Source organism: Magallana gigas, chromosome 9, assembly GCF_963853765.1.
Source record: "Magallana gigas chromosome 9, xbMagGiga1.1, whole genome shotgun sequence".
Taxonomy (NCBI): Eukaryota; Metazoa; Mollusca; class Bivalvia; order Ostreida; family Ostreidae; genus Magallana; species Magallana gigas.
The window spans coordinates 6,378,866-6,404,644 of NC_088861.1; the positions used below are offsets into that span (position 1 = coordinate 6,378,866).

The 25,779-nt window shown below is 32.2% G+C and overlaps 3 protein-coding genes across 4 annotated transcripts; 1 reads left to right on the forward strand and 2 right to left on the reverse strand.

Moving 5' to 3' along the window:
• Window positions 1-2,765: 2,765 nt before the first annotated feature.
• Window positions 2,766-3,257, reverse strand: LOC136271432 (G patch domain-containing protein 4-like). Its single transcript, XM_066071458.1, has one exon. It carries the CDS (start codon window positions 3,255-3,257, stop codon window positions 2,766-2,768), a length of 492 nt encoding a protein of 163 aa, XP_065927530.1.
• Window positions 3,258-13,532: 10,275 nt separating this feature from the next.
• Window positions 13,533-17,013, forward strand: LOC105341871 (uncharacterized). Its single transcript, XM_011448624.4, has 3 exons — window positions 13,533-14,192; window positions 15,051-15,179; window positions 16,433-17,013. Exons 1-3 carry the CDS (start codon window positions 13,562-13,564, stop codon window positions 16,840-16,842), a joined length of 1,170 nt encoding a protein of 389 aa, XP_011446926.3. The 5' UTR covers window positions 13,533-13,561; the 3' UTR covers window positions 16,843-17,013.
• A 1,754-nt stretch (window positions 17,014-18,767) lies between these two features.
• Window positions 18,768-25,137, reverse strand: LOC117691842 (TNF receptor-associated factor family protein DDB_G0272098-like). Of its 2 annotated transcripts, XM_066071055.1 has the most exons (7): window positions 25,033-25,116; window positions 23,941-24,103; window positions 22,941-23,324; window positions 22,307-22,672; window positions 21,984-22,229; window positions 21,775-21,869; window positions 18,768-21,334 (listed from the first exon to the last, which is right to left on the reverse strand). In XM_066071055.1, the coding sequence occupies exons 2-7, from the start codon at window positions 23,951-23,953 to the stop codon at window positions 20,606-20,608; spliced, it is 1,833 nt and encodes a 610-aa protein (XP_065927127.1). In that variant the 5' UTR covers window positions 23,954-24,103; window positions 25,033-25,116; the 3' UTR covers window positions 18,768-20,605. The 2 variants fall into 2 exon arrangements, with proteins under 2 accessions (XP_065927127.1, XP_034334558.2); XM_034478667.2 differs by lacking the exon at window positions 23,941-24,103 and having other exon boundaries at window positions 18,769-21,334; window positions 25,033-25,137.
• Between the last annotated feature and the right edge of the window lie 642 nt (window positions 25,138-25,779).

The window sequence follows — 25,779 nt, forward strand, 5'->3', positions numbered from 1 at the left end:
ACACAAGTCACGTATTTCGTCAAAAAATACAGAGTAGGTCGTTTTTAAAATCATTGATTTCATAGATATTGTGACTGTGCATAACCTGAATTGGGGTAGTCTGTTAATCGTATGGCCCTATTCAATTTGTTCAATTTTTTGTATACCTAATTTCATTATACATGCAGAGTGTTTCGGACCTAACATTTGTATAACGGCGTATTTCCTACTAACTATTTTTAATAAGTACCAAGCATACGGATTTCGTGGTTAAAATGCTTGTACACGTTTATTGTAATTATTGTGTTAAAACATCTCCTTGTTATTTTCCGTAAATCAAGTTAACAAGAGTCAAATAATGACATTTCTAATCATTCATTTATTTTTTCATCGGGATTCCAAACAATTTTCTTCTCTCGCATTTCATATTACATGTATGTGCATGAACGGTACATTTTTTACTTTTTCAAAATCGCTGGATTTTATATCATTCAAATAATACTATTAGATACTGATTCCGACTGCTTTAAAGTCAATTCGTTTCATTTTGCTGTTTACATAAAAGAGGCGCGTCACCATCAAATGAAATCAAATACTCGAGATTTGATTGACAGGTTCAGCCAGATAGCCTATGTCCGATGCATGTTATGTGTGGTATTTGTACACAATATTATCGTGTAAAAAATGCATGCTCATTACAACACCACAGCGTCATTTATGGTTGATTCATATTTTGTTATAACTGTGTAAAGCATGTTGATGTATTGTGCATTCCACAATTGTACCGATACGGAAACATCGTAGTCAGACTTTATCGACAATCTCCATTTTAAAACTGACTTAATTTTTTTGTTAAAAAGGATACAATTTTGAGTAAAAGATAACACAGTATATATTGTTTTCTACGAGTAAAAGGTTTGGAATGAATTCTAATTAAACATTTCACACGGTTCTTGCACGCATTGTTCGTAACGCTTTACACACCTGATGTGACCCGCAATTCTCGACTTCGTTGTATTAGTAACAATATTTTTTGTGCAAACATTTTGCTGAATGAAAAGAAAATGAACAATTTAGATATTTAATTCTAAAATTACAAGTTCTCAATCGTAAAAGAAAATTACCAGGTAACGGGAATATGCGTTGGATTATGAATGCGACGGCTAACGTTGGGGGGGGGGGGTAAAAATCGTGCGAGTCGTCATGGTCATTGTAAAAAAAAATTCGCAAAAATAAAAAAAGATATTGATAAAGGTAATCAATTTATTTAAAAACTTTATTTTTATTCAAATATGTTAGTAATATTTATTTGATAAATATTATTAATGATTACACATGTTTTCGTCAAAGAAAAGTAGTATTTTACCATGCGTGATTTGCAGAGCTAGAGTTACTTCCCCATAGTGATTTGGCGGGAAAAACATCTATTTTTAGAAACTACGTATCCTTACCTATCAAACGAGTACATTGAATATATACCTTACCAGGCATCATTTTTTGGTCAATTGTACATCGGATACCTTAAATATGAAAAATCTCAGGAAAACACATGTAAATTCTGATGAATCCAGTGCAATGAGATCCGCCTCAGGGAGGCTAAAGAAATATGAAAAATCTCAGGAAAACACAAGTAAATTCTGATGATTCCAGTGCAATGAGATCCGCCTCAGGGAGGCTAAAGAAATATGAAAAATCTCAGGAAAACACAAGTAAATTGCGTTGATTCCAGTGCAATGAGATCCGCCTCAGTGAGGCTAAAGAAATATGAAAAATCTCAGGAAAACACGAGTAAATTGTGATGATTCCAGTGCAATGAGATCCGCCTCAGGGAGGCTAAAGAAATATGAAAAAGCTCGGGAAAACACAATGTAAATTGTATTGATTCCAGTGCAATGAGATCCGCCTCAGGGAGGCTATACAAATATGAACTATCTCTGGAAAACACCAATAAATTGTGATGATTCCAGTGCAATGAGATCGGCGTCCTGAAAGAAGTGAGAACCCACGCTATTAAAATGACGCTCCCAAGATTTTACCGCGGAATAAATTCATTGGTTACCTCCGGCGACGTTGATTTTGTGTCCATATATGAAGATGCTGTATAACTTTGACAATACCGCAGGAAAGATAACTCTCGCGAACTTAACAGAAATCATCAATATGCATAAAATATTTTAAGAAATCTTAAAAATCATTTATTGTATATTTTGTAATTGCGGAAAAGTTATTTATTTGAATAATGATATTAAAATATGAATCCTTCACGAATATTGTTAATGTTTGCCTCTAGATTGTGTCCTTCAAATCTACTGCTGTGCTTATTATCAACGTCACATGCAAGCTTACCGTTAGCAATAGAGGAGGCTCATAAAGGAAAAAAAAATTCGTTCGAAAACCATTATAATCAAGTTTTTAAAAGCTTTAAACAACAGTAAATGCTACGGTTTCTATTTATTTCCATATTTAAAAATGACCAAAACTTGTAACATCACTTATCGGTATTAATGATGACTCCGTTATAGATAATCATACATGTTTATAACAATACTAAAAATTCAACATATCATATTTAGTACAAAATGTTTTTAAAAAATGAATGGTTTCTAGAATCTTTTGTAAAGTTTAATATTGTATTACGTTTGAAACAGTGTACAAATAAATGTTTATATGTCTATAAATTGAAATAAATACCCCTTTTCAAAATTAAATACGATGCAAAATTCTTGATACCTTCTCAAATGAGTTATAATATTAATAGTCAACCAATTTTTGACACTAATCATCATTCAATAAAATTTAATCCCCTGCTGACTCTTGCTGAACAAAGCTCTGCTCTGCTGTTTCTTCCTGTTGGTGTTTGTGTTTGCTCTTTTCTTTTTAGACTTTTTATGCTTTTTTACTTTTTCGTAATTTTCAGTCATTGTAGTCCCCCGCTCATCATTAAATGACGTTCCATTTATATCATTACCTGAGCTAGGAGGTTGAATATCCTGATTATTGTTACACTCAGGTTGATTTGTTTCTGTATTTCCCTGTTCTTGATCTATGATCAGAGTTTCCAAATCAATTTCTGGATGATTGCGTTTTCGCTTTTTCTTTTTCTTCTGAATTTTCTCACTTTTCTCGTTTTCAACAAGTGCGTTTTCTGCTTGACTGTTGACAGCAATAATTCCCTCATTGACATCCGTGGATTTTGTATGTTGATCTTTTTGGTTTTTTTTCTTTTTCTTTTTCTTCTTTTTCTTGCTATTTGATCGAAGATCTCCATTCTCACTCATTATTGGTTCCAAATGATTGGGCTTTTTTTTGAAGTAATGAAATTACTGTGATTTTGATTTGAAGGAAAGTTGTTGTTAGGATTGCCATCCTCGGGTGGACTTTCATGAGAATTTTTTTGATATATCTGAGGACTTTTATTTTCTTTCTGATCTCTTTCTATATCATCAGAAACACCTTTTTCATTTTCCATTGATTTTTATGCTGATATTCTAGATCTCTTCTTGTCGGAAAACAAGATTTATTAAGTTATTGTTGAATATCTATATAAGTTAAAGCTGATAAGATTATCTTCCTACTAAATGATAGCAAATTAAAGTTAAACGCATTATATTTCGATTACAGCGAATCAAGCTTGAATTAATACATAGAATTGCAATACAATGTTGCATTAATTCATTTATATGAAGTATTTAAATATGATATCTCTGTTGAGAAATGCTAGTATGACAAAAAATATACATGAAATTTGATAAATTCGTTTGTAGTAGAGTGTATTTCATAAATATCATTAAAATGGTCAAATTGTACCTTACATTAACTTTAATAAAATAACACAAGCAATGTAAATATAACATTCAGTTTAAACAAAAGAATTTTTTTAATATACTAGTGACAAAAATTGAAATTAAAACTAACCTTTTTTAACCAACTACAAAGAATGGCAGCAACTGAGACAGAGAGAATAATTACTGTAGCAACAACTGCAATAATGATATATAACTTTTCGTTCTCTGAAATAACAAAGAATATAATTATGATTATTTCTGTATTTACTTATTGTTATGAACTTGATGTCACGTAAACATTATCACTTGATTAATATACCATTGTCTGTTCCATTCTTAGCAGACGTATCTCAATAAACTGTTTGATTGGCTGGTAATGCTGTTGTGACAGTTGTTGGATCGCTATCTGTGCTTGTTGATTCATAAACTGTTTGGTTTGCTGTTGATAACGTCGTTGATGTAGTTGTGACAATCGTTGGATCACTCTCTGTGCTCGTTGATACAGAGCAGTCAATTTCTTGCGATCTGGCTGGACAGTGTAATTGAACAGTTTCTTCGGAAATTCCTGATTCAAAATAAGGTTACATTAAAATTACAAATTTTTATTTTTCTTCTGAAGTGATGACAACCTCACACTTACCACTAAATTCTAGCCAAAAATGGCCGCCTTGGACAGTCATCGAATTTTGGAACGTAATAGTTATATAATTGGTTTGTGATGGTACACTGTATACTGTATAGTGAATGTTGTTGGCACAGGTCAAGGTCACACTGCGGGTTCCGTCGACGATAGTAAGACTTTGTTTACAGTCTGTGCCATCGTCTGCTAGTCGCAAATCTAGAACATCGAGTGTTAGTGTACTGTTACAAAATGGTGCTTCAAGGGAACAAGAGTTATTCATTACATTGAAAGCGGATATTTTACCATCGTTGTTAGCTCCTTGAAGATAAACACTGTCGTTTGATTGTAAACTGTGTGATCCAACAATAATTGCAATCTTAGACTCTGAAAAAAAAACCCAATGGATATTAATAGCATTCTTAACCATAAAAAAAACGACAGTAGCACATTGGTATTTGAAATTTAACTTGTTTTCTGGTACTGTTTTTTGTGTATTGATTTTTTTTTAGGTTCGTCTTCCAACTTCATGTTTATAATCAAGCATCCCATCATATGATACTAAAGCAACAAAATTAACCTTAACAAGTTGTTACAAGTCACTGTTAAAACATGCATGGCTAAAACGATACCTTCAAATTTAGATGATATACCTTACCATCGATGCAGTTGTAATACATAGCCATAAGTGTAGTCTGAGTCGAGAAAAGCGATTGATTACACTTCAAATATGCAGTGTCCATATTTGAAAAAGGCACATTTGGACATTCGCTTTCCCCAATACAGTTTTCGTGAAATTGAAAAGACCGAAAAGGATCGTCAACGTTCTAATAATCTCCCGTAACGATTAAGTGATGAATTAATTAGCTGATTAACAAAGTCTGATAATTACGAATAAATGATTATTGTCAATATAAAAAGTAGTTAAATATCAAAATCTGATAATCTAATGCTATTTAATACTTAAATACTGAACTACATGGGCGGATATTACCTGTATGCATAAGTGCAAGTATGCTTATTCCCGGTCATGTTTGCAGGTACACTTATAAACTATCAGACAGACAGACAGACATTCTTTATTTCCTCTATAAGTTAGAGATTCAATCCAGTGCAATGTGTTTACAATAAATAGTGCTGAAATTTCAAGCATTAAATTATCACGAACACAAATATACAATTACTAATATACAGAACACAATCAATGTTCAAATATCATGGAGTGTTCATCTTGAATCGCACATATTTTAAACAAAAAAACGTTACAAGAGTGCTCGCATGTCCTTTATCATCACTGTGATGCCTTCCGAAACTGAGAGCATATAGCTTGCCCACACCTACTCTGGAATGACGTCGTCGTCCTTCAATCCGAGAATAGTACCAACTATTACGCTGTCCGAGTTGTATGTCAACTTGACATATGTATTTACAGTCAACGAATTTACTATAAGATGCATAAGATTCTCGCCACTTTTATATAGGACAGGACAGTCTAGAATAAAATGCTGTACTATATCGTTTACTTTCCTTTTACAGAGCTTACACGACACTTCCTCTGTTTCATACGGCGGCGTGGAAGGGCCAGATGAAAAAATAAAAAATTCTTATTTGTTCGGACAAATAAGTTATTTGTTCGGACAAATTATGATTTGTTCGGACGAATAAGTTATTTGTTCGGACGAATTACGATTTGTTCGGACGAATTAGGATTTGTTCGGACGAATTACATATTTGTTCGGACAAATAAGTATTTGTTCGGACAACTAAGTTATTTGTTCGGACGAATTACGATTTGTTCGGACGAATTAGATATTTGTTCGGACGAATTAGGATTTGTTCGGACGAATTAGGATTTGTTCGGACAAATAAGTTATTTGTTCGGACGATTTAGGATTTGTTCGGACGAATTAGATATTTGTTCGGACAAATAACTTATTTGTTCGGACAAATAACTTATTTGTTCGGACAAATTAGGATTTGTTCCGACGAATAAGTTATTTGTTCGGACGAATTAGGATTTGTTCGGACGAATTAGGATTTGTTCGGACGAATAAATTATTAATAGTGGTACATGCATGAGAGAGAGAGAGAGAGAGATGTCATAATCATGGATACATAAATGTGAAAAGTCTAATCAGTTTACATGATCATGCGCGGATCCAGAAAAAATTACCGGGGTAGTGGTGGTGGTGGTGGGGGGGGGGGGTGGTCTGATAGATAGTTTTGTTTGCGGGGTGGGGGTGCAAGGCCCCCCGACCACCCCGGCTCTAGATCCGCGTATAGATGTATGCCAACTCTAGGCAGCGCAGGTTTTTTCTTAGCTAACTATAAGTTTTATTTCGCGCAATGCCAGAAGAAATGATTCCAATAGTCATAATTATATGATTCCGCAGGTGGATTTCGATTCTCGATGTTTATATTGAAAATATAGTCATTCTCCTGTTTACTTGGGACACTGGACATACGAAATTATCTTTCGCCTTAACTTTATACATATACATGTATACGATCAAAGTCAATTGATATGCTTCGTGGAATTGTAATAATCGCACAATTACTTAAGTGACTTATAAAACAAACTAGTTTTTACTTATACTTTATAATATAAAGACTACATGTATATTTAGACTACATGTATCTGCTTTGGTAATGATGTAGATGAAAGGGGGGGGGGGGTCAAGCCACCCCTTTCCTTCAAATGATAAATTGCTAATAATATAGACATAGGTGTTACATGTATACTATCTGACATGTATGCAATATCTGACATACATGTATTGTGCTGTCAAGCTTAATTTTCAAACTCTATCTATCTAAAGGATTGGAGTTATATTATCATGGTGCCATGGGTTTCCGATAGTCTAAAACTAATGTTAACCTTAATGGTTGTCTCATTAGTCAACTTTGAATCTATTTCATTTTTAAAATCAGACATAGCATCAAAATTCGTCGATACAAAATCAAAGTTAGTCGTCACCATATGCAGTTTTTATCTATAAATAACCTGGATGCCGCATTCGACCGATGAAAATAGGCGTCAGATGTTTACGATATTTGATTCATAAACAATATTTTTCAATAATAGTTAAGAAAAATGAGATACAACCTTTTGAAAATATTGTATAAAATTGTCAATTGTTTTGTAAGCTTTTATTTCACCTTAAATCGTCCAATTATTTTAATTTTCCCCATAACTTGATTCAATCAGTTATGATTATTCAATCAGTTATGATTATTGATAATGTTTTTATTTGCGCTCCTAAGATTCCAAACATAGGAAAACTTTACAAAGCCATATGATAATTTTAACATGCAAATACGTCATCAGAGGTCTATTTGACGGACAATAAGTATTTTTATCATTAAATTCTATTTTTATTACTTTTTTGCATTATAGTTAGGATGTTGGGTTATTTTGCTGACTTTAAATTATAAAGTATAAGTAAAAATTAGTTTGTTTTATAAGTCACTTAAATAACTGTGCGATTATTACAATTCCACGAAGCATATCAGTTAACTTTGATCGTATACATGTATATGTATAAAGTTAAGGCGAAAGATAATTTCGTATGTCCAGTGTCCCAAGTAAACAGGAGAATGACTATATTTTCAATATAAACATCGAGAATCGAAATCCACCTGCGGAATCATATAATTATGACTATTGGAATCATTTCTTCTGGCATTGCGCGAAATAAAACTTATAGTTAGCTAAGAAAAAACCTGCGCTGCCTAGAGTTGGCATACATCTATACGCGGATCTAGAGCCGGGGTGGTCGGGGGGCCTTGCACCCCCACCCCGCAAACAAAACTATCTATCAGACCCCCCCCCCCCACCACCACCACCACTACCCCGGTAAATTTTTCTGGATCCGCGCATGATCATGTAAACTGATTAGACTTTTCACATTTATGTATCCATGATTAGGACATCTCTCTCTCTCTCTCTCTCTCTCTCTCTCTCTCTCTCTCTCTCTCTCTCTCTTTCTCTCTCATACATGTACCACTATTAATAATTTATTCGTCCGAACAAATCCTAATTCGTCCGAACAAATCCTAATTCGTCCGAACAAATCCTAATCGTCCGAACAAATAAGTTATTTGTCCGAACAAATAGCTAATTCGTCCGAACAAATCCTAATTCGTCCGAACAAATAACTTATTTGTCCGAACAAATCATAATTTGTCCGAACAAATAACTTATTTGTCCGAAAAAATCCTAGTTCGTCCGAACAAATCCTAGTACGTCCGAACAAATAACTTATTTGTCCGAACAAATAGCTAATTCGTCCGAACAAATCTTAATTCGTCCGAACAAATAATTTATTTGTCCGAACGAATCCTAATTCGTCCGAACAAATAACTTATTCGTCCGAACAAATAGCTAATTCGTCCGAACGAATAAGATTAATTTTTTTACTCATCTGGCCCTTCCACGCCGCCGTAGTTTCATATGTAAAAGAAAAGTTGATAAATTCAAATAATTTCCAGGTGTATTCCGGTACTAATATGTAAATCCCGATTTCATTAAAATTTGATTTGTAATCTTTTTCCGATTATGCTGAGACACTAGAGATAATTTAACAAAAAGCCCTTATATTGACCTTCATCTTTGACAATTGACGGCCTTAAATTCATCATGTTATTCTCAATGGAGATAATGTCAACGGCCTCAGTCTTGTAACAATTTTTACAGTGTTTAGAATAATTCCACTCTTTTAAATTTCAAGTAACGTCTTAGCCATGGTCTCTAGAAAATAATTCTTACTCGCAACTTATAATATGAAACGAAATGAAACGTCGAGGTACTCTTTCTTACACCATAATCCAACTGTCAGTCAACAATAAATTTAATAGAATACTCTCCTACAAAAAATATCAAGTCCAAACGGCAGTACATGCTCTAATCACCGTCCGTAATGTATAAATTCTGATTGTACAATCGTATGTTCGAGGGTTGCCCCCCCCCCCCCCCCCCCCATCAAAAATCTCCGTCTGGTTGTACATGTAATTAATGAAATTCTGACAATTGAAATAATTTTGTTTTACGTATTTCCATTTGCATTTAAAATTAATTTACATTTTCTATCTATTTCCCGTTTTCCCGGGCATCGCTAAATATTTTGGTTTACATTTTCTACATGCATTAAAGTGCTCTGTGTGTCAATCGCACACACGGGGATTGTGCATATGGATTGTTTACATCGTAATGAAGTTCGCATTTAGCATACAAAATTAGCAGCTCACGCCGAGACGTACACGCAGCGTATCTATATTGCACGCAGTAGCACCCTTTTCGGCTCTTTATTTGCATAAATCATGTTCTCAAAACAAATACCCCTTTACGAGACATATTTCTATTTATTCACACACGTTTCGGTTAAATACAGCTAGGTGTGTATGCTTCATTGACAACGCGTGTTGCGCACCCCATTTCTTAATGATCACTCTTGAACACAGGAAATGCATTTCATATTTATCAATTTTTTTTTCTTCATCAAATATCATATAAGACATCGTATATCTCAATTTTTAAGAAATTTGACCGGGTATTTAGGACGAAATTATCTCTTACCATCTATACTTTACTTTAGAAGCAATCTTGAAATATTAGAAATGTGGAAAACAATAACCCACCGTGGCGTATTCGTTAGTGTGTTCGACCCCACATCTAAGGGTCCCGGGATCGATGACCGCCTTGGGCAGATTTTTGCAAACAGAAAATCTGTTAATGCGATATTTAATCCATGTGTTTATTGTTACTCATTTCTCTCTTTATTTTTTTTCTTTCCCCTATTATTATTTTTAATTATTTTGATCGACCAAATCTGTGGAAGGGAATTCTCAAAACGGCTTAGTCGACTTCAAAAACAATTACATATCTTATTGATATTGCTATAAATAACCTTTTTGTATTTTATAATAAAACGTCACTGTTTGTCTAGATAAATGTAAGATATAAAGGGAAATCTTTATTGATATTGCTATAAATAACCTTTTTGTATTTTATAATAAAACGTCACTGTTTGTCTAGATAAATGTAAGATATAAAGGGAAATCTCGTCTAGGTACGAATATTAAAGGTTAAAAATTAGAAAGATTTTACACAAAAGTTACGGTTCAATAACTGAGATCTAAAGTGAGTCTCAGTTGATTAATTTGTATAAACATTTCCCATTTTCATTAATTTTCTTAATAGAATTAATACATTTAGAATTACATTTAGAAATATCTTGTAGTTTACTCTAAGACTCTAAGACAATAACAAAATAATTGATACAAAGTTTCCAACATTTTGTAGACATTCTTTCCTCTTAACAAATCTATACTTTTGAATTAAAAAAATTCGCCAATAACCTACGAAACGCCTAAACCAGAGAAATTGCTTATACCTTTGGAATTTTAACACGTATGATATAATGTCCGTAATCTATATTCAAAGTTTACTATAACGTTCCTAATAATAACTTTTTTAATATGCTATGGAAGCAATTATCTTCATCGTAACGTTATTTACCTATGCATGCCAATTGTTTATTCCTTTGTTACGTAATTAAGAATTTTAGGGGGAGGGGACAAGATGTTGCAGTGTAAATTATTTGTCATTGAATTTTTTGTTTTCTTTTAAACACATCAACATTAAGATGTCATCTACAACATATATTATTTTCATGACTACGTTCTTACTTTGCAAGGTAGATATTTTGATAGGGATTTTCCCGGTTTTTTTACATTTTGAATTCTTCTTGACATTTCAACTTTCTGCAATAGTTATTTCATATATGGAATTTATTTACAAATTATATTCATTTTTTTTAAGAACGGAAACAAATTTCAAATTATTCACATCATTGGCTTCTTTACATACAAGTAGCATTATATTGCTAAAATCAGCACTTAAAATTTCGGAGTTTTATTCTTAATTTGCACAAAATGTGATGGCACATGAAAAAAAATTTCAATAAAATTAAGGATAAAATCATTTATTATTCTTAGCATGTGCTTTTTAACTTCTAAATTTTCATAGCAAATGTTTAGCATTCAAGAAAGAGTCGTTAGAGTCGTGGACATGTGCCAAGGGGACCCGGGATCAAGCCCTGGGTGCCGAATTTTTTTTCTCTAATTTTTTGCTTTAATTAACAACTTTGTCTTAAAAGAGAATGATTTTATCTCATTCACTCAAAAATCGGACGGAAGACCCACCCGTTGCTTGCAACGAGATCGTGTCTAGTTCTCATTATTATTATATTGATGCCAATTTTCCTAATACCCGGGATATCTGGCTTTTGTAAATGGGTATTGTTATTGAAGTGAAATAAAGCATAATTAAAAAATAATATATCAAACGTTTGCGTTCTGTGAAATCTCATGTATCCTACCAAAGGTATGCGTTCCATTATCCTTGAATTTCATATGTTCTATCGAACGTTTGCGTTCCGTTATCCTTGAATCTCGTGTATCATATCAAACGTTTGCGTTCCCTTATCCTTGAAATTTCATGTATCCTATGAAATGTATGCGTTCCATTATCATTGAATCTCATGTATTGTATCAAACGTTTGCGCTCCGTTATCATTAAAATCTCATGTATCCTATCAAAGGTTTGCGTTCCGTTATTCTTGAAATCCTACATCAAATGATTTTTTTCTCAAGATTTTTTTGTATTTATAATATATCCTTAATAAGAATACAATGTAGTAATCAATCACGGAAACGTTTATTTCATAAGATGTATGATGGAAAACAAATAAATCAAAGTAATGTATTTGTCTCATGAAAATTTTTAGGATGTTCTTTTTAAATTATTTTCAAACATAATCAATTCATGCAGTGTATATCAGATGATGCTCTCTCAAAATATGTTGATCTTCATCAGCTTAACGCAAGCACGTGACTTTGTCTTATAAAAATCAATGCGTTTTTCCAAGTCAGTTTCATGCATTTTATTTACAAATCAAATCATTGAGAATGATTAGTTTACTAGCGATGCATACGGGCATTAATTTTAATATTTTTTTGATTGGAGGTAGTTTTTTCATACCAAATATATAGTTACTGAACTTCAACATCATTTGTTAACATGGAACTTGAAAGTTACAAGTTAAGGTTTAGTATGATTCGCCAAATGATCGACCAAGAGACCATTACCCCCTTCGCTTTGATCAAGAACGTCCATGCACTGGTGGTTGACGTCAATCTTCTTAAGAAGGGTCTCGCTGTGAGCGAAACAACAATTGTAAGACAACAAAAGACAGTACAAGAAACACAAGATGGACATAACTAAACCTTGAAAAACCCTAATGTCTAGCTCTTTTGATTCAGGTAGTCCATCCATAACTAAGGCGAGTTTAACAACTTTTGTTGATCCATACTACATCAGATACATATTTTAAAGTTATTATGAGGCTGACATAAACCAAACTTGGGAGAATGTATGTAGTCAATTAAAAGAACCTTTTGATTTTATAACTTTTTTATAGAGTTTACCACCCTTAAGGAATTTTAAATACAAATCATTTTCTGAAAATATGTATGGTATTTTGTGAATGGTTTTAGCATTATTCGAAGAAAGGGAAAGCTTTTGCAACTTTTTACCGAGAGAAATGTGAGAAAATTACTTGTACTAAAATATGATTTAAAAAATGCATTCTTTCCCATAGACTTCAATATAAACTTCAACAAATAGTTAATTTGTTAATATTCATTTTCTTTTTAAATTTTATAGGTAAATCTTATCATTACAAAAAAACTTTGAAAATCACACTAATATTTTGATGATCAAACTTGCAATATATTAGATATGAAATATGATAGTTGTGGATGGACTATCTTGATGAATAATGATAATTTTATTGACATGATGCATATTCAAAATACATGTTTTAATAGGAACATATCTTATATTTTAGAAAATTATTCTTCAAGAGAAAATATTCACATAAGCGTGAAGGAATGCACGGGGCGTTTGTTTTAAGGTATTGTGTAAAGATGAAGAGGACCTGTTTTCAGATGATAACATATTTGAGGCGTATGAAACAATACATTTTTGAAACTATTTCGAGTGATACTTTAAGTACCATTCTTCATTTAACCGCAGCTATGTGTATGCACGTGCCCTACAATTATAAATATTTAAGTTTTAGTCTAGTTTGCACATACATCCTTTTGCAATTCTAAAATGAGGTTGGTGTGTATGGTAGTGATAATTCTAAGCTTAGTTAGGGTGGAGGCAGTGTCTTCATTCTTAACAGATGGCAAAAACAAAACTTCAACATCAATGGAAAGCAAAAACAAGGAATTGGACGATATGAGCATCCTTCGACAGATGATTAACCAAGAAACAATTATTCGTCTGGCTTTGGTTAAGAATTTCCACGCACTGGTTAATGACGTCATTGTTTTGAAACAAAGTCTTGCAAAAAGTAAATGGAAAATATCAGAACTACAGCGGGCGGTGAGGTCGCTTCAAAAGGAAAATAGAGAACTAAAGAAGAGTAGCAGTAGCAGTGATTCCAGAATTATGGAAGAGGAAAAAAGACAGTTTTATTTTAACAAAACGAATAGTGTTCTTAATGATGTCAAAATAGAAGTGCGGTATCTATCAGCTACCTTATTAGATTTCAAAGAAAGAACAGAGACCGAAAACGAGTCAAGAGATAAAAAATATGAAGAACTTCAACGTCATTTTAATTCATCAATTGCAGATTTATATGTTAAAAATTCTCAAATTAAACAAGATGTTACTAGCCAAACTGCGCTCATTCATGGATTCGAGGATTCTCAATCGAAAACAAAGAGGGCATTTTTAGGTAATGAAATGCATTTGTATATATGTATTTAATTGAAAGTTGATAACAGGCTATAGTGGAAAGTAATGGTGACGTTATGCGTCTAAGACAAAAAATGGTTGTTCATATGGATACTTATCTAAATAAATTCATGATAAATTCAAGACGCCTGTCTTGTATTATAATCGTTACATTCATAGTTCTTTTGCCTTTTTACCCAACAAAATTGTATTAAAATGTTTTCGGCTTATAAATTCAAATGCTTAATATGTTATTAAGTATCATTCGGCGTTTTTGGAGGTAACCAAGTCAGTAAAATACTGTTGATGGCCTCATCCGGATGATCGATGTCATTTTTAGGCTTTTTGCATCGTCGGATACCCACAGATGATCGCGCGCGTCTTTAACTAATCTATACCCGGTGATAAGTAAAATATGCGATCATCCGGATATCCGATGATTGGCTTTTTGAGGAGCAAATTTTGTCGTTTTTTTTTTTTTAAAATAGCCCCTAAAATAATTGTTTCTGAGAAATCAAAAGATCTAAGTTATAGTTTAAAAACAACCCAACTTAAAACGGAATATTTATTAGTATTCAAGCTTTAGCTAGAAGAGAGGGTAAACAAAGTCTTTAGTGCGGTAATTCATTTATATACATGTAAGTTAATGTATTTTGGCGGAATTGTACATGTAAGTTCATAGACAACTGATATGACTTTATAGTAATTTTTTTTTTATCATAAATAGGGTTTTCCTATTAACTTATGTCGTTTAATACACGTAAGATTATAACATATTTCTCACAAAAATATGTTTGTATTGATATAAGTCAATACAGTAACTGTTAATATTTGTTTTGCTTTTTGTTTTTTTTTTTAGAAAACCTTAATAGAACAACATCAAATTTTGAAACGAAGTTCCAATCCTTTAAAAATGAGCAGCTTAAACTGTCAACTGCTGTGGCTTCTTTAGAGTTGGCCAACATGAACATGTCCAAATCAAACTGTGGTAAGATTAATTTTATGACTATAAATTTTGTTCTGTAACAAATGTTTTGAATTCTATTGTATGCATTATGATATTAATTCGAATGACTAAAATAATGTTTATGATAACAAATTTGATCAATAAAAAAGTACGATCCTCATTTTGAGCACCTTACAGTCTAGGTTCCAGATCTTTAGAATTATTTTTGAAATTAACACATTTTTAGTAAAATGTTAAATACATAACAGTAATTAGGTTAACGAATCTCCGATTACTTCTACTTATTTTCGTACTGGTGAACGTTGAAAATATGAAACAATTCAAAATGTGTAAAAACTTATCGATAATATTCACGAAGGGAAACATTTAACGAAACAATTTCAAACAAAATGCACACACAAAACAATGTCAACGATTTCAAATGAAAAAAAACACTTTCATTTAAAGTTTTTACAGACTTAACAAAAACAATATTTAGTACGGTTTTATTTTGATCATAACTGTTGAGCATCAATATGTCTTCTAGAGTCTATTTAATTCAATGCTTTAGAATTTAGTATGAAATACCACACGATGTCTGTTCAGATAGAATGAAGATATTTTTCTTAAAATAGTTTTTTTCTGATATGACAAACTTGCATAAGAATGTGTAAAATGAATTGGGACATTCCGCAGACTTGCCTATAAAGGTTTATTTTGATACGGCCTCTTTTTTAACAATTCATAAACTAGCAGGACTCATGCGTCTGTTTTTATAATAAGGTCAATATTTGTTATGATACAGGGAAACCACCATCCTAATTTTCTCCCTTTTCCCTAAATTTTCTGTTGAAGTTTTAATATACAATCATGTAGTACACAATCATAATCCAAAATAAGAATAACTACATGTATTAGAAGTCCCTTACATTCAGATGCATTAAAGAGTCACTGTCCTTTGAACTGTATAAAATTAGCGGTTGATTGATTTTCTAACTGTAATTCTAGCATTAATAATCATCAGAAAAAAACTAAGAATTTCATGTAACATAGATCCCTTTCCACCGTACTGTGTAAAGGAATTAATGAAATACTTATATCGTCCTTCAGAGTTTTCCTGTTCTTTAACTTATGGATATATGATATATGAAAAAAAAGAAATAAGCATAAAACTCAAAACAAATGGACATTGAAACTTATATTATGTACCCGCTTGATTACTAAATATAATTAGTGTGTCTATTACGCTGAATTTTTTAGTTATACAGTCGCATTAATTAATTCATTACTTGTAGAAAACAGTCGCAACCATGCATTTTCTGCGGGTATATCATTAGGTAAGTCTGTTTGGACAGGAGGCACTCTGGTGTTCCCCGTAGTAATCTACAGTGAAGGAACAGGCTACAACCCCAGTACTGGTATCTTTACAGCGCCGACAGCGGGGACATATGTGTTCTATGTCTCTGTTCAGTCTGCCCATCAAAAACTCATCTATTTAGACATAGTTTTGAATGGATCGGCTAAGGTCAGGGCCATGGCTTGGTACAACAGTGGGAGCAGCGTTAATATGATTCAGACCGGAACCAACCTGGTTATCTTACATCTACAGACCGGGGACAAAGTATGGGTCAGACGAGGCGGTGGTGATGGTTACTACAGTGATGGTTATCACATAACAACGTTTTCTGGATTTAAACTTTTCTAGTACCTGATCACTACTTGACGTTAATGTATCAGGGTTTTTTTCTTATTTCGAATCCCTGTATAAGATGCATTAACTGTTAGAATTTAAAAAAAATTATTTTTTGGTATATTTATTTTGGTTTTATTTTAAATGTATTCATTTCAATGCAGTAAAAATGAATTTATATATATATATATATATGCCATTTTGTCATCTTTCAGGAATTTTGGTTAACGTTCAAAGTGGTTAAATTAATTATATAATGTTTATCTTTTCTTAAAAATCAAATTCCATGCATAAAAAAATAAAACGTGTATTACCCACACTCTTTTTTCACATTAGTCGATTATTTTCTTTACGTAGCAATAGTAATTTCCAAATAATCAACTATTAAGGCGTCAACTTGTTCATGCCTACTTTTTGTACTTGGTGACCTCCTTATCTCCTCTAATTAACAAATGACAACAATCTGCTCAACAAGTGTATAAAGGGAGACCACTTGTAAGCGTTAATGTGAAATTTAACACGCGTTAACTTGAGTTTAATAGGTTTGTTATTATACATGTTTTCATTATCAATATTGTTTTTCCTCATTTAATCGAATTGAAAACGAATATTTGGTGCTATGATAACAATTATATAAGTTGAATTCGGTCATGAATTGAAATTTCTATCAAACAATGATTAAAATATTTGAACAAAAGAAGGAAAATGAAAAATTTATCATGAACTTCCGATTACCTATGAGTTAAAGCCTGAGATGGATTGTAGTTTCATGTAAATGGATCAATGACATTCATCTAGTACATGTATGTATAGAAACACGAAAATAAGGTATAAATCGCGACTCAGTGTCTCCCCTGCGAATGTTATTGTCATTTTGATTTAGACAACGTGGTTTTATTTGACCCTTTTAGTTTCGCTTCATCAAACGGTGGATAAAATAATTTCTAGAAATAAATGTGACAATAAAAATATTGTTTTGTTCTGCTTTTGCAAAAATTAACATGCTTAGTAGCGATCTCTCCTAAGGATTAATTTTCGACCGAACCTGACTTAGTAATAACATCAGTTTTGAAACAGACTATACTATTTTATGCAGAAAGTTAGTTGAAAATTGCTCGATATCCTAAATTTTTATACAAAACGAACACCAATTCTATTTCTAAAAAGCATGATATTAGACATCAAAAGCATCAAACATGGCTATGATTTTATCAAGCAACCCATAGTTTATATTTCCAACCACGTATAGAGTGGTTTAACATGAACATCAACTCTTCGAACATCATCGTTTAGTTTATATAACCGCTAGATAATGACATAAGACAGACATATTTCTTAACAGGTTTTTAATGTTTTAACATAAAATAAAGTAGGATATGATATGGAAAAAGTCTAGAACTTACGTATTTTGAAAATATATTATCCGAACACTTATATTTCCGCTCGAAATTTCACAGGATATTCTCGGGGAAGTCTCATGAAGTTTGATTCGAGCACCTCTGGATTTATTATATATTTAACAAAGATAAAGAAATCATTCCGAACACATTCGCAATGTGGGAGAGTCTCTATTTTTTTTTTATAGTTTTTTTATAATATAGTATATTAGCACATAAATATTGTTTCACTCTCTTAAGTGTATAAAAACAATTATCATCTTTGCAAAAATAATGTTTTGTAAAATTTCAGAATTCATGATTTACCGTTAAATTAATAACATTGGACGACCCAAACAGAAAATTTTTGCTAGCTCAGCCTTTTGATGAACAGCATAGCGCATCGATTGTATACACACACACACACACACACACACACACACACACACACACACACACACATATATATATATATATATATATATATATATATATATATATATATATATATATACACGAGGTTTGTTCGGAAATTATTGATAAATTTTCTCTTCTTCTTTTAATAAAAAAGATAAAGTCTTGAAATTTCATAAAAACGTAAATCAGGATAGAGATTATCAATGTGAAAAGTTTCTTGTCCATGGCTTGAAAAGATCATTCCTAGTAAGCTGACCAACATGCCTTCGTCCAATGACCCGGCGCAACCGGAAACTTTTCGCAACGTCATTTTAACTCTTCTTATTGCTCCTGTGTTTTAAACACCTTATAAACGAACAGAAACAAGAATTATTCTTTATTTCTCATCTTTTGTTTTCATTTCAAGATGTCATCATTTACATTTTCTCTCATTCTTGTTTTTTTGTGTGCAAAAATCGAGTTATTTTTACCCGAAAGTCTAATTACTGTGAATGTCTCCTGCAGTCATTTTTTTAATATATATATTTTAGAACTGTTGACAACGGTTAGTACATGTATGGTTGCGATTGTTTGCATTATATTAAAGGATATATTTTTCATACACATGACTATTTATCAATATCATTGTGAAATGATGTGCTATAATGCCTTTAATGCCATATTTTTCTTTAAAAAAAACATCCCGTCAATTTTTACAGTTTTTTTTCACACACATAACACTCTAAACTGACAACTTTGAAAAATTACTTCCCAATTCACTTAAAACGACAGCACTGACCAGACATGCAGGATTAAATACGCCTCACAGTGTGTGGTCCGGGTACTCTATCTATGCACCTTTTACGTGACTTTGGTATATTTGCTTCATAAGCCTTAAAGTAGGTTTAGTATGCATGCCAAAACACTTTCACCGATTATAGTCAAAAATGAGAGTAATCGTAAACGTTCAGTAAAGTAAAACTAAACGGGGATATTCAAGCTTCTCAGAGGTGGCTCAACTTGTTGAATTATCATGTTAATAAAAAAGATGCCAGAGACGTAGCACTATAGAAAGATAAGTCTCCGTTGGTATTGATAATATGCGAGGGATTTAAACGATAGAGATATAGAACCATGCCATGTGTACATGTATTCATTGAATCTCATAGTCGTTCAATATTTCTTCCACTACTCGATGATTCTTGCACTCGGTGATTCTTGACTCATTATTTGACGTAACGGGCAGGTCAGGTAGATGAATATAAAGTTTAAATAACCACTTTAAGACTACACATCAGTGTTGCTTGTGAACCCCAAACATTATCAATATTCATTGAACTCATGCATAATCATAATTATTGTGAATTTGACGCAGGAACCAATTTTTACTGGAGAAATGATGTTTATTAATTGCTACATAAATAGTTATTTTTATTGTATATTTTGTAATTGCGTAAAAGTTATTTATTTGAATAATGATATTGAAATATGAATCCTTCACATATAATGTTAATTTTTGCCGCTAGATGGTGTCTGTCAACTCTACTGTGCTCATTATCGACGTCACGTGCAAGGTTACCGGTAGCAATAAAGAGGCTCATAGAGAAAGATTTTTTTCCCTTCGAAAATCATTATAATCAAGTTTTTAAAAGCTTTATACAGTAGTAAATGCTACAGTTTCTCCTTATTTCTATATTAAAGAATGACATAAACTTATAACATCACTTATCGGTATTAATGATAACTCCGTTATAGATAATCATACATGTCTATAACAATAATAAAAATTCAGCATATTATATTTAGTACAAAATGTTTTAAAAACAATGGTTTCTAGAATCTTTTGTAAAGTTTTATATTGTATTAGGTTTGAAACAGTGTAAAAATAAATGGTAAAATGTCTATAAATTAAAATAAATGCCCCTTTTAAAATTAAATACGTTGCAAAATTCTTGTTAACTTCTTAAATGAGTCATAATATTAATAGTAAACCACTAATTTTGACACTAATCATCATTTAGTAAAACTTCACCCCCTGCTGACTCGTGCTGAGCAAAGCTGTTCTTTGTTGTTTCTTCCTGTTGGTGTTTGTGTTTGCTCTTTTTCTTTTTAGACTTTTTATGCCTTTTTCCTTTTTCGTAACTTTCAGTCATTGTAATCCCCCGATCATCATTAAATGATGTTCCATTAATATCATTACCTGAGCTAGGAGGTTGGATGTCCTGATTATTGTTACACTCAGATTGATTTGTTTCTGTATTTCCCTGTTCTTGATCTAAGTTAAGAGTTTCCAAATCAATTTCTGGATGATTTCGTTTTCGCTTTTTCTTTTTCTTCTTCTGAATTTTCTCACTATACTCGTTTTCAACAAGTGCGCTTTCTGCTTGACTGTTGACAGCAGTAATTCCCTCATTGACATCCGTGGAGTTTGTATGTTGATCTTTTTGTTTTTTCTTTTTCTTTTTCTTCTTTTTCTTGCTATTTGATCCATGATCTCCATTCTCACTCATTATTGGTTCCAAATGATTTGGCTTTTTCCCTGAAGAAATGTTGTCACTATTATTTTGATTTAAAGGAAAGTTGTTGTTAGGATTGCCTTCCTCACCTGGACATTCATGAGAATTTTTTTGATTTATCTGAGGACTTTTATTTTCTTTCTGATCTCTTTCTATATCATCAGAAGCACCTTTTTTATTCCCTATTGATTTTTCTGATGATATTCTAGATCTCTTCTTCTACAGAAAACAAGATTTATTAGGTTATTGTTGAAAATCTATATAAAGTAAAGCTGATAGAATACCCTTCCTTCTAAATGATAGCAAATTAAATTTAAACGCATTATATTTCAATAACAGTGAATCAAGCATAAATTAATACATAAAACTACTAAACAATGTTGCATTATTACATTTATATTAAGTATTTAAAAATCATATAACTGATAAGAAATACTAGTACGACAAAAATATACATTAAATTTTAAAAAGATTCGTTTCTAGCAGAGTGCATTTCATAAATATTATCAAAATGGTCTAATTGTACGTTTACCTTTTATAAACTTAAAAAAGTAGTGATGTAAATTTAACATTTAGTATTTAACATTCAGTTTCAACAAAGAAGAGAACTTTCATTTTATTTTTCTGAATAAACAAGTGAAACTCAAATTAAAACTCACCTTTCTGAACCAAATACAAAGAATAGCAGCAACTACGACAGAGAGGATAACGAGGGTTGCAACTACTGCAATTATTATATCTAACTTGTCATTCCCTAAAAAAAATAACAAACAAATATTGTACAGATTATTTTGTATTTACATATATTTACTGATTGTTATAAACATATTTAGCATTAACTTTATCACTTGATTAATATTGGCCCTACCATTGTCCGTCCCATTCTTAGCAGGCGTATCTCCATACACTGTTTGATTTGCTGTTGAAGTCGTTGTGAAAGTTGTTGGAACGCTATCTGTGCTTGTTGATTCATAAACTGTTTGGTTCGCTGTTGATAACGTCCTTGATGTAGTTGTGACAGTCGTTGGATCACTCTCTGTGCTCGTTGATACAGAGCAGTCAATTGCTTGCGATCTGGCTGGACAGTGTAATTGAACAGTTTCTTCGGAAATTCCTGAATCAAAATAAGGTTACATTTAAATTACAAAAGTGTTTTTTTTTCTTCTGAAGTGATGACAACCTCACACTTACCTCTAAATTCTAGCCAAAAATGGCCGCCTTGGACAGTCATCGAATTTTGGAACGTAATAGTTATATAATTGGTTTGTGATGGTACACTGTATACTGTATAGTTAATGTTGTTGGCACAGGTCAAAGTCACACTGCGGGTTCCGTCGACGATAGTAAGACTTTGTTTACAGTCTGTGCCATCGTCTGCTAGTCGCAAATCTAGAACATCGATTGTAAGTGTACTATTACAAAACGGTGCCTCAACGGAGCAAGAGTTATTCATTACATTGAAAGCGGGTATTTCACCATCGTTGTTAGCTCCTTGAAGATAAACACTGTCGTTTGATTGTAAACTGTTTGTTCCATCAATAATTGCAATCTTAGACTCTGAAAAAAAAGCAATGGATATTAATCACTTTACATTCTTTGCCATTAAATAATCCGACAGTAGCACATCGGTATTAGAAATGTAACTTGTTTTCTGGTATTGTATTTGGTTTATTGATTTTTTTAGGTTTGTCTTCCAACTTCATATTTATGGTTAACCATCATATGACACTAAAGCAACAAAATTAACCTTAACAAGTTGTTACAAGTCAATGTTAAAACATGCATGGCAAATACTATTCCTTCAGGTTTAGAGGATATACCTTACCATCGATACAGTTGTAATACAGAGCCATAAATGTAGTCTGAGCCGAGAAAAGCGATTGATTACAGTTCAAATATGCAGTGTCCATATTTGGAACAGGCACATTTGGACATGCTCTTCGCCCAATACAGTTTTCGTGAAATTGAAAAGACCGAAAAGGATCGTCAACGTTCACATAATCTCCCGTACAGCTATCTTCATCTTCTGGCTTACAGCACTGATCAAAGTTTGAAATGTTACTGTATAAAGCAGGACAGTTGAGGGATAGATTCTTTGCTCCTGTAACGACTTGAAGCGGATATATTTGTTGTGATGCTGGACAGCTGGCGTTCATGAAACCTCCTCCATAACAGTCATAGTGGATATGAATGTTCTGAGTTGCAATACCTGAAATTATTTCAATAGGAATTGTTGAAATAAATTTTTATTAATAAATAAGAACAGAGTGAAAAGGAGAGAGAGAGAGAGTGAGGGAGGGAGAGAGATAAAACAGTTCCACATTCTACCGAGTCTATTCTACAGCTGCTCATATTGATGCGTACTCTTTTTTAACGTATTTTAATGCTACATATCTTATGGCATTTGAATTGAAAATGAGTTAAACGAAACACAAAAGTTTGAGCGTTTCATTTTCAATAGAATGCGTTGCCAAGGCTAAAGTGTAGTTTAATTTCGGTCAATAAATTGTTTCCCCAAATAGGGTAAAATATGCAACTTTGAACAATAATGTCGTTTTAGTTTCTTAAAAGAGTCTAATGTCATAAAGCTTACCAAAGTACATATAACAGTAATTAAACAAGCATTTATTACAGTGTATGCATAGATCGATTTCGAAATAATTCATATAAAACGTAAAAGCGTGTTAAACTGGAACAGTGTAAATATTGATTTACAGTTTGAATGCATGCATATCAGAGTGCTTACAAATTAATATAACGCATTTAATAATCGAATACTCTTGAGAAAAGGTTATTAAGTAAGTTTCATTTTACATTCCTCTTACCTCCAGAGACCATGATCTCAAAATATTAAATTAATTCCCACAACGTACATGTACATGCATGTGGAGTGCAAAATCTCATACTAAAGCTCTGTAAATTTTGTCACAAATTGTACAATTTGCAGGGAGGGAAACATATATCAGCTCCTTTTCTTGCGCTGAAATACTAGAATGTGTGTGTTTATTTGAATTCATAAATAATGACACTAATATTAATATCATCGGTGAAACATGTATTCTTAATTATTAATGGTCAACAATGACAAACAAATTTTATGATGTGCATCTAATCATTTCTATAACCAAAGCATTCCAACGTCAACGTTTCTATGCAACAAAAATTTACATCGCACATCTTCTTAAAAACCACTACATTTATCGTTTGCCCGGGCATTTAAAACTCGTTTGATCATATCTTTGAAATTAAAGAATTTGATCATCATCAATGGAAACAAAATACGTGTCCACGTGTTAGATAAAAAAGATAACATGTAGTTAACAATGAAAAAAATACAATCACAAACCGTCAACCATCTCAAAAATCCGTAAAACGAAAAACAAATTCAAAGCAGAACAACACGAACCTCCAAAAAGATAGAGGTATGATCAGGTGACTAAGAGAAATGAGCTTTCTCTGCTTACTGGTCACACCCGCCGTGTGCTCTTTGTCGTAATCGGGAAAACATGGAAAAGTCCGTAAAAAATTAGGTGATTAATTATGGTCTAACAATTAGTATGAAAAACGTCAGTCAGCATTCGACCCAGTGGAAGATTGTATTTGCTGACAAAGTCGTTCTATCGACCATAGAACTTACGAAATTATGACTTCAAACGAGACTGTTGATAGTCCTGTTTTATCAACTTGACAGTACCAATATATAATCATAAGAATAAAACTCAGATTTACATATTCATCGTCTACAAGTTGTTGTACATGTACAAATATTTTCTCTCATGATTAATTTTTGAATTTGATAAAAAGTTGTTTGTCCGTAAAGAATATTTTTACAATAAAAGGAGATACAACTCTAATTTAAAAAAAAATGGAAACCGTAGTTTTAACGCTTCTACTATCTTAAAAGAGTATATTTTTACCTAAAATAAAAGGAATCAATCCATAAATCCACTCCATTCTTTGTTGAGGATATCCCTCTACTAGCATGCTCTGATTCCTTATAATCGTGCGACGCGGAAGTTTTATACGCTTCAGTAGTTTGGATATCGATTAGCTCTGTTTAAACGATCAAAATTTAAATGTTTTTTCACCCTTTAACAAGTACAAAGTTACTAAAAAAATCAATGGCTTTAAATAAGTCTTTTAAAATATCCCTCGTAACAATATCATATTCATATTCAATACAGGCAACATAAGTTTACAAATCGTTCCGACCATTATATAAAAAAGAATTTACTGATGATCGGTATTCCGCCGTCAGGAATTACGTAGGATCCATGTATATTTTTGACGGTTAAAACTTCACATATGAGATGTACCGTAGTACTACTCTTGTAAGCATATCTAACTGTAATGTCAATTCGCCCATGATGAGTCCATTTTAGTGGGGAAAAAGCCTCGTGGTTAGAAATTTTGTTTTATTACTCATTGAAAGCAAATATTATCCCAAAAAAAAATTAAATAGCACATTCATTCACAATATTTATTAGGATGTGTAAGTTCACATTGACAATTGATTATTTTTATTTCATTGTCCATTGCGGACATGTGAATAAAAATACAAAAAGTAAAACTACACTACGAATTACGCTTTACAAACGTTATTTACATACCATTAAAAAAGGGGGTACACTTTTAAAACAAAACTTACATTTTTTAATACCCAG

What these genes read in the sequence shown, in the direction of transcription:
- LOC136271432 (XM_066071458.1), bottom strand. Translation starts at nt 3,257, where the DNA reads ATGAGTGAGAATGGAGATCTTCGATCAAATAGCAAGAAAAAGAAGAAA.
- LOC105341871 (XM_011448624.4), top strand. Translation starts at nt 13,562, where the DNA reads ATGAGGTTGGTGTGTATGGTAGTGATAATTCTAAGCTTAGTTAGGGTG. An exon ending in AACAAAGAGGGCATTTTTAG is followed by an intron (nt 14,193 to 15,050) that starts GTAATGAAATGC and finishes TTTTTTTTTTAG; the next exon opens with AAAACCTTAATAGAACAACA. An exon ending in CATGTCCAAATCAAACTGTG is followed by an intron (nt 15,180 to 16,432) that starts GTAAGATTAATT and finishes CATTACTTGTAG; the next exon opens with AAAACAGTCGCAACCATGCA.
- LOC117691842 (XM_034478667.2), bottom strand. Translation starts at nt 25,099, where the DNA reads ATGCTAGTAGAGGGATATCCTCAACAAAGAATGGAGTGGATTTATGGA. An exon ending in GTATTACAACTGTATCGATG is followed by an intron (nt 22,673 to 22,940) that starts GTAAGGTATATC and finishes CTTTTTTTTCAG; the next exon opens with AGTCTAAGATTGCAATTATT. An exon ending in TTTTTGGCTAGAATTTAGAG is followed by an intron (nt 22,230 to 22,306) that starts GTAAGTGTGAGG and finishes ATTTTGATTCAG; the next exon opens with GAATTTCCGAAGAAACTGTT.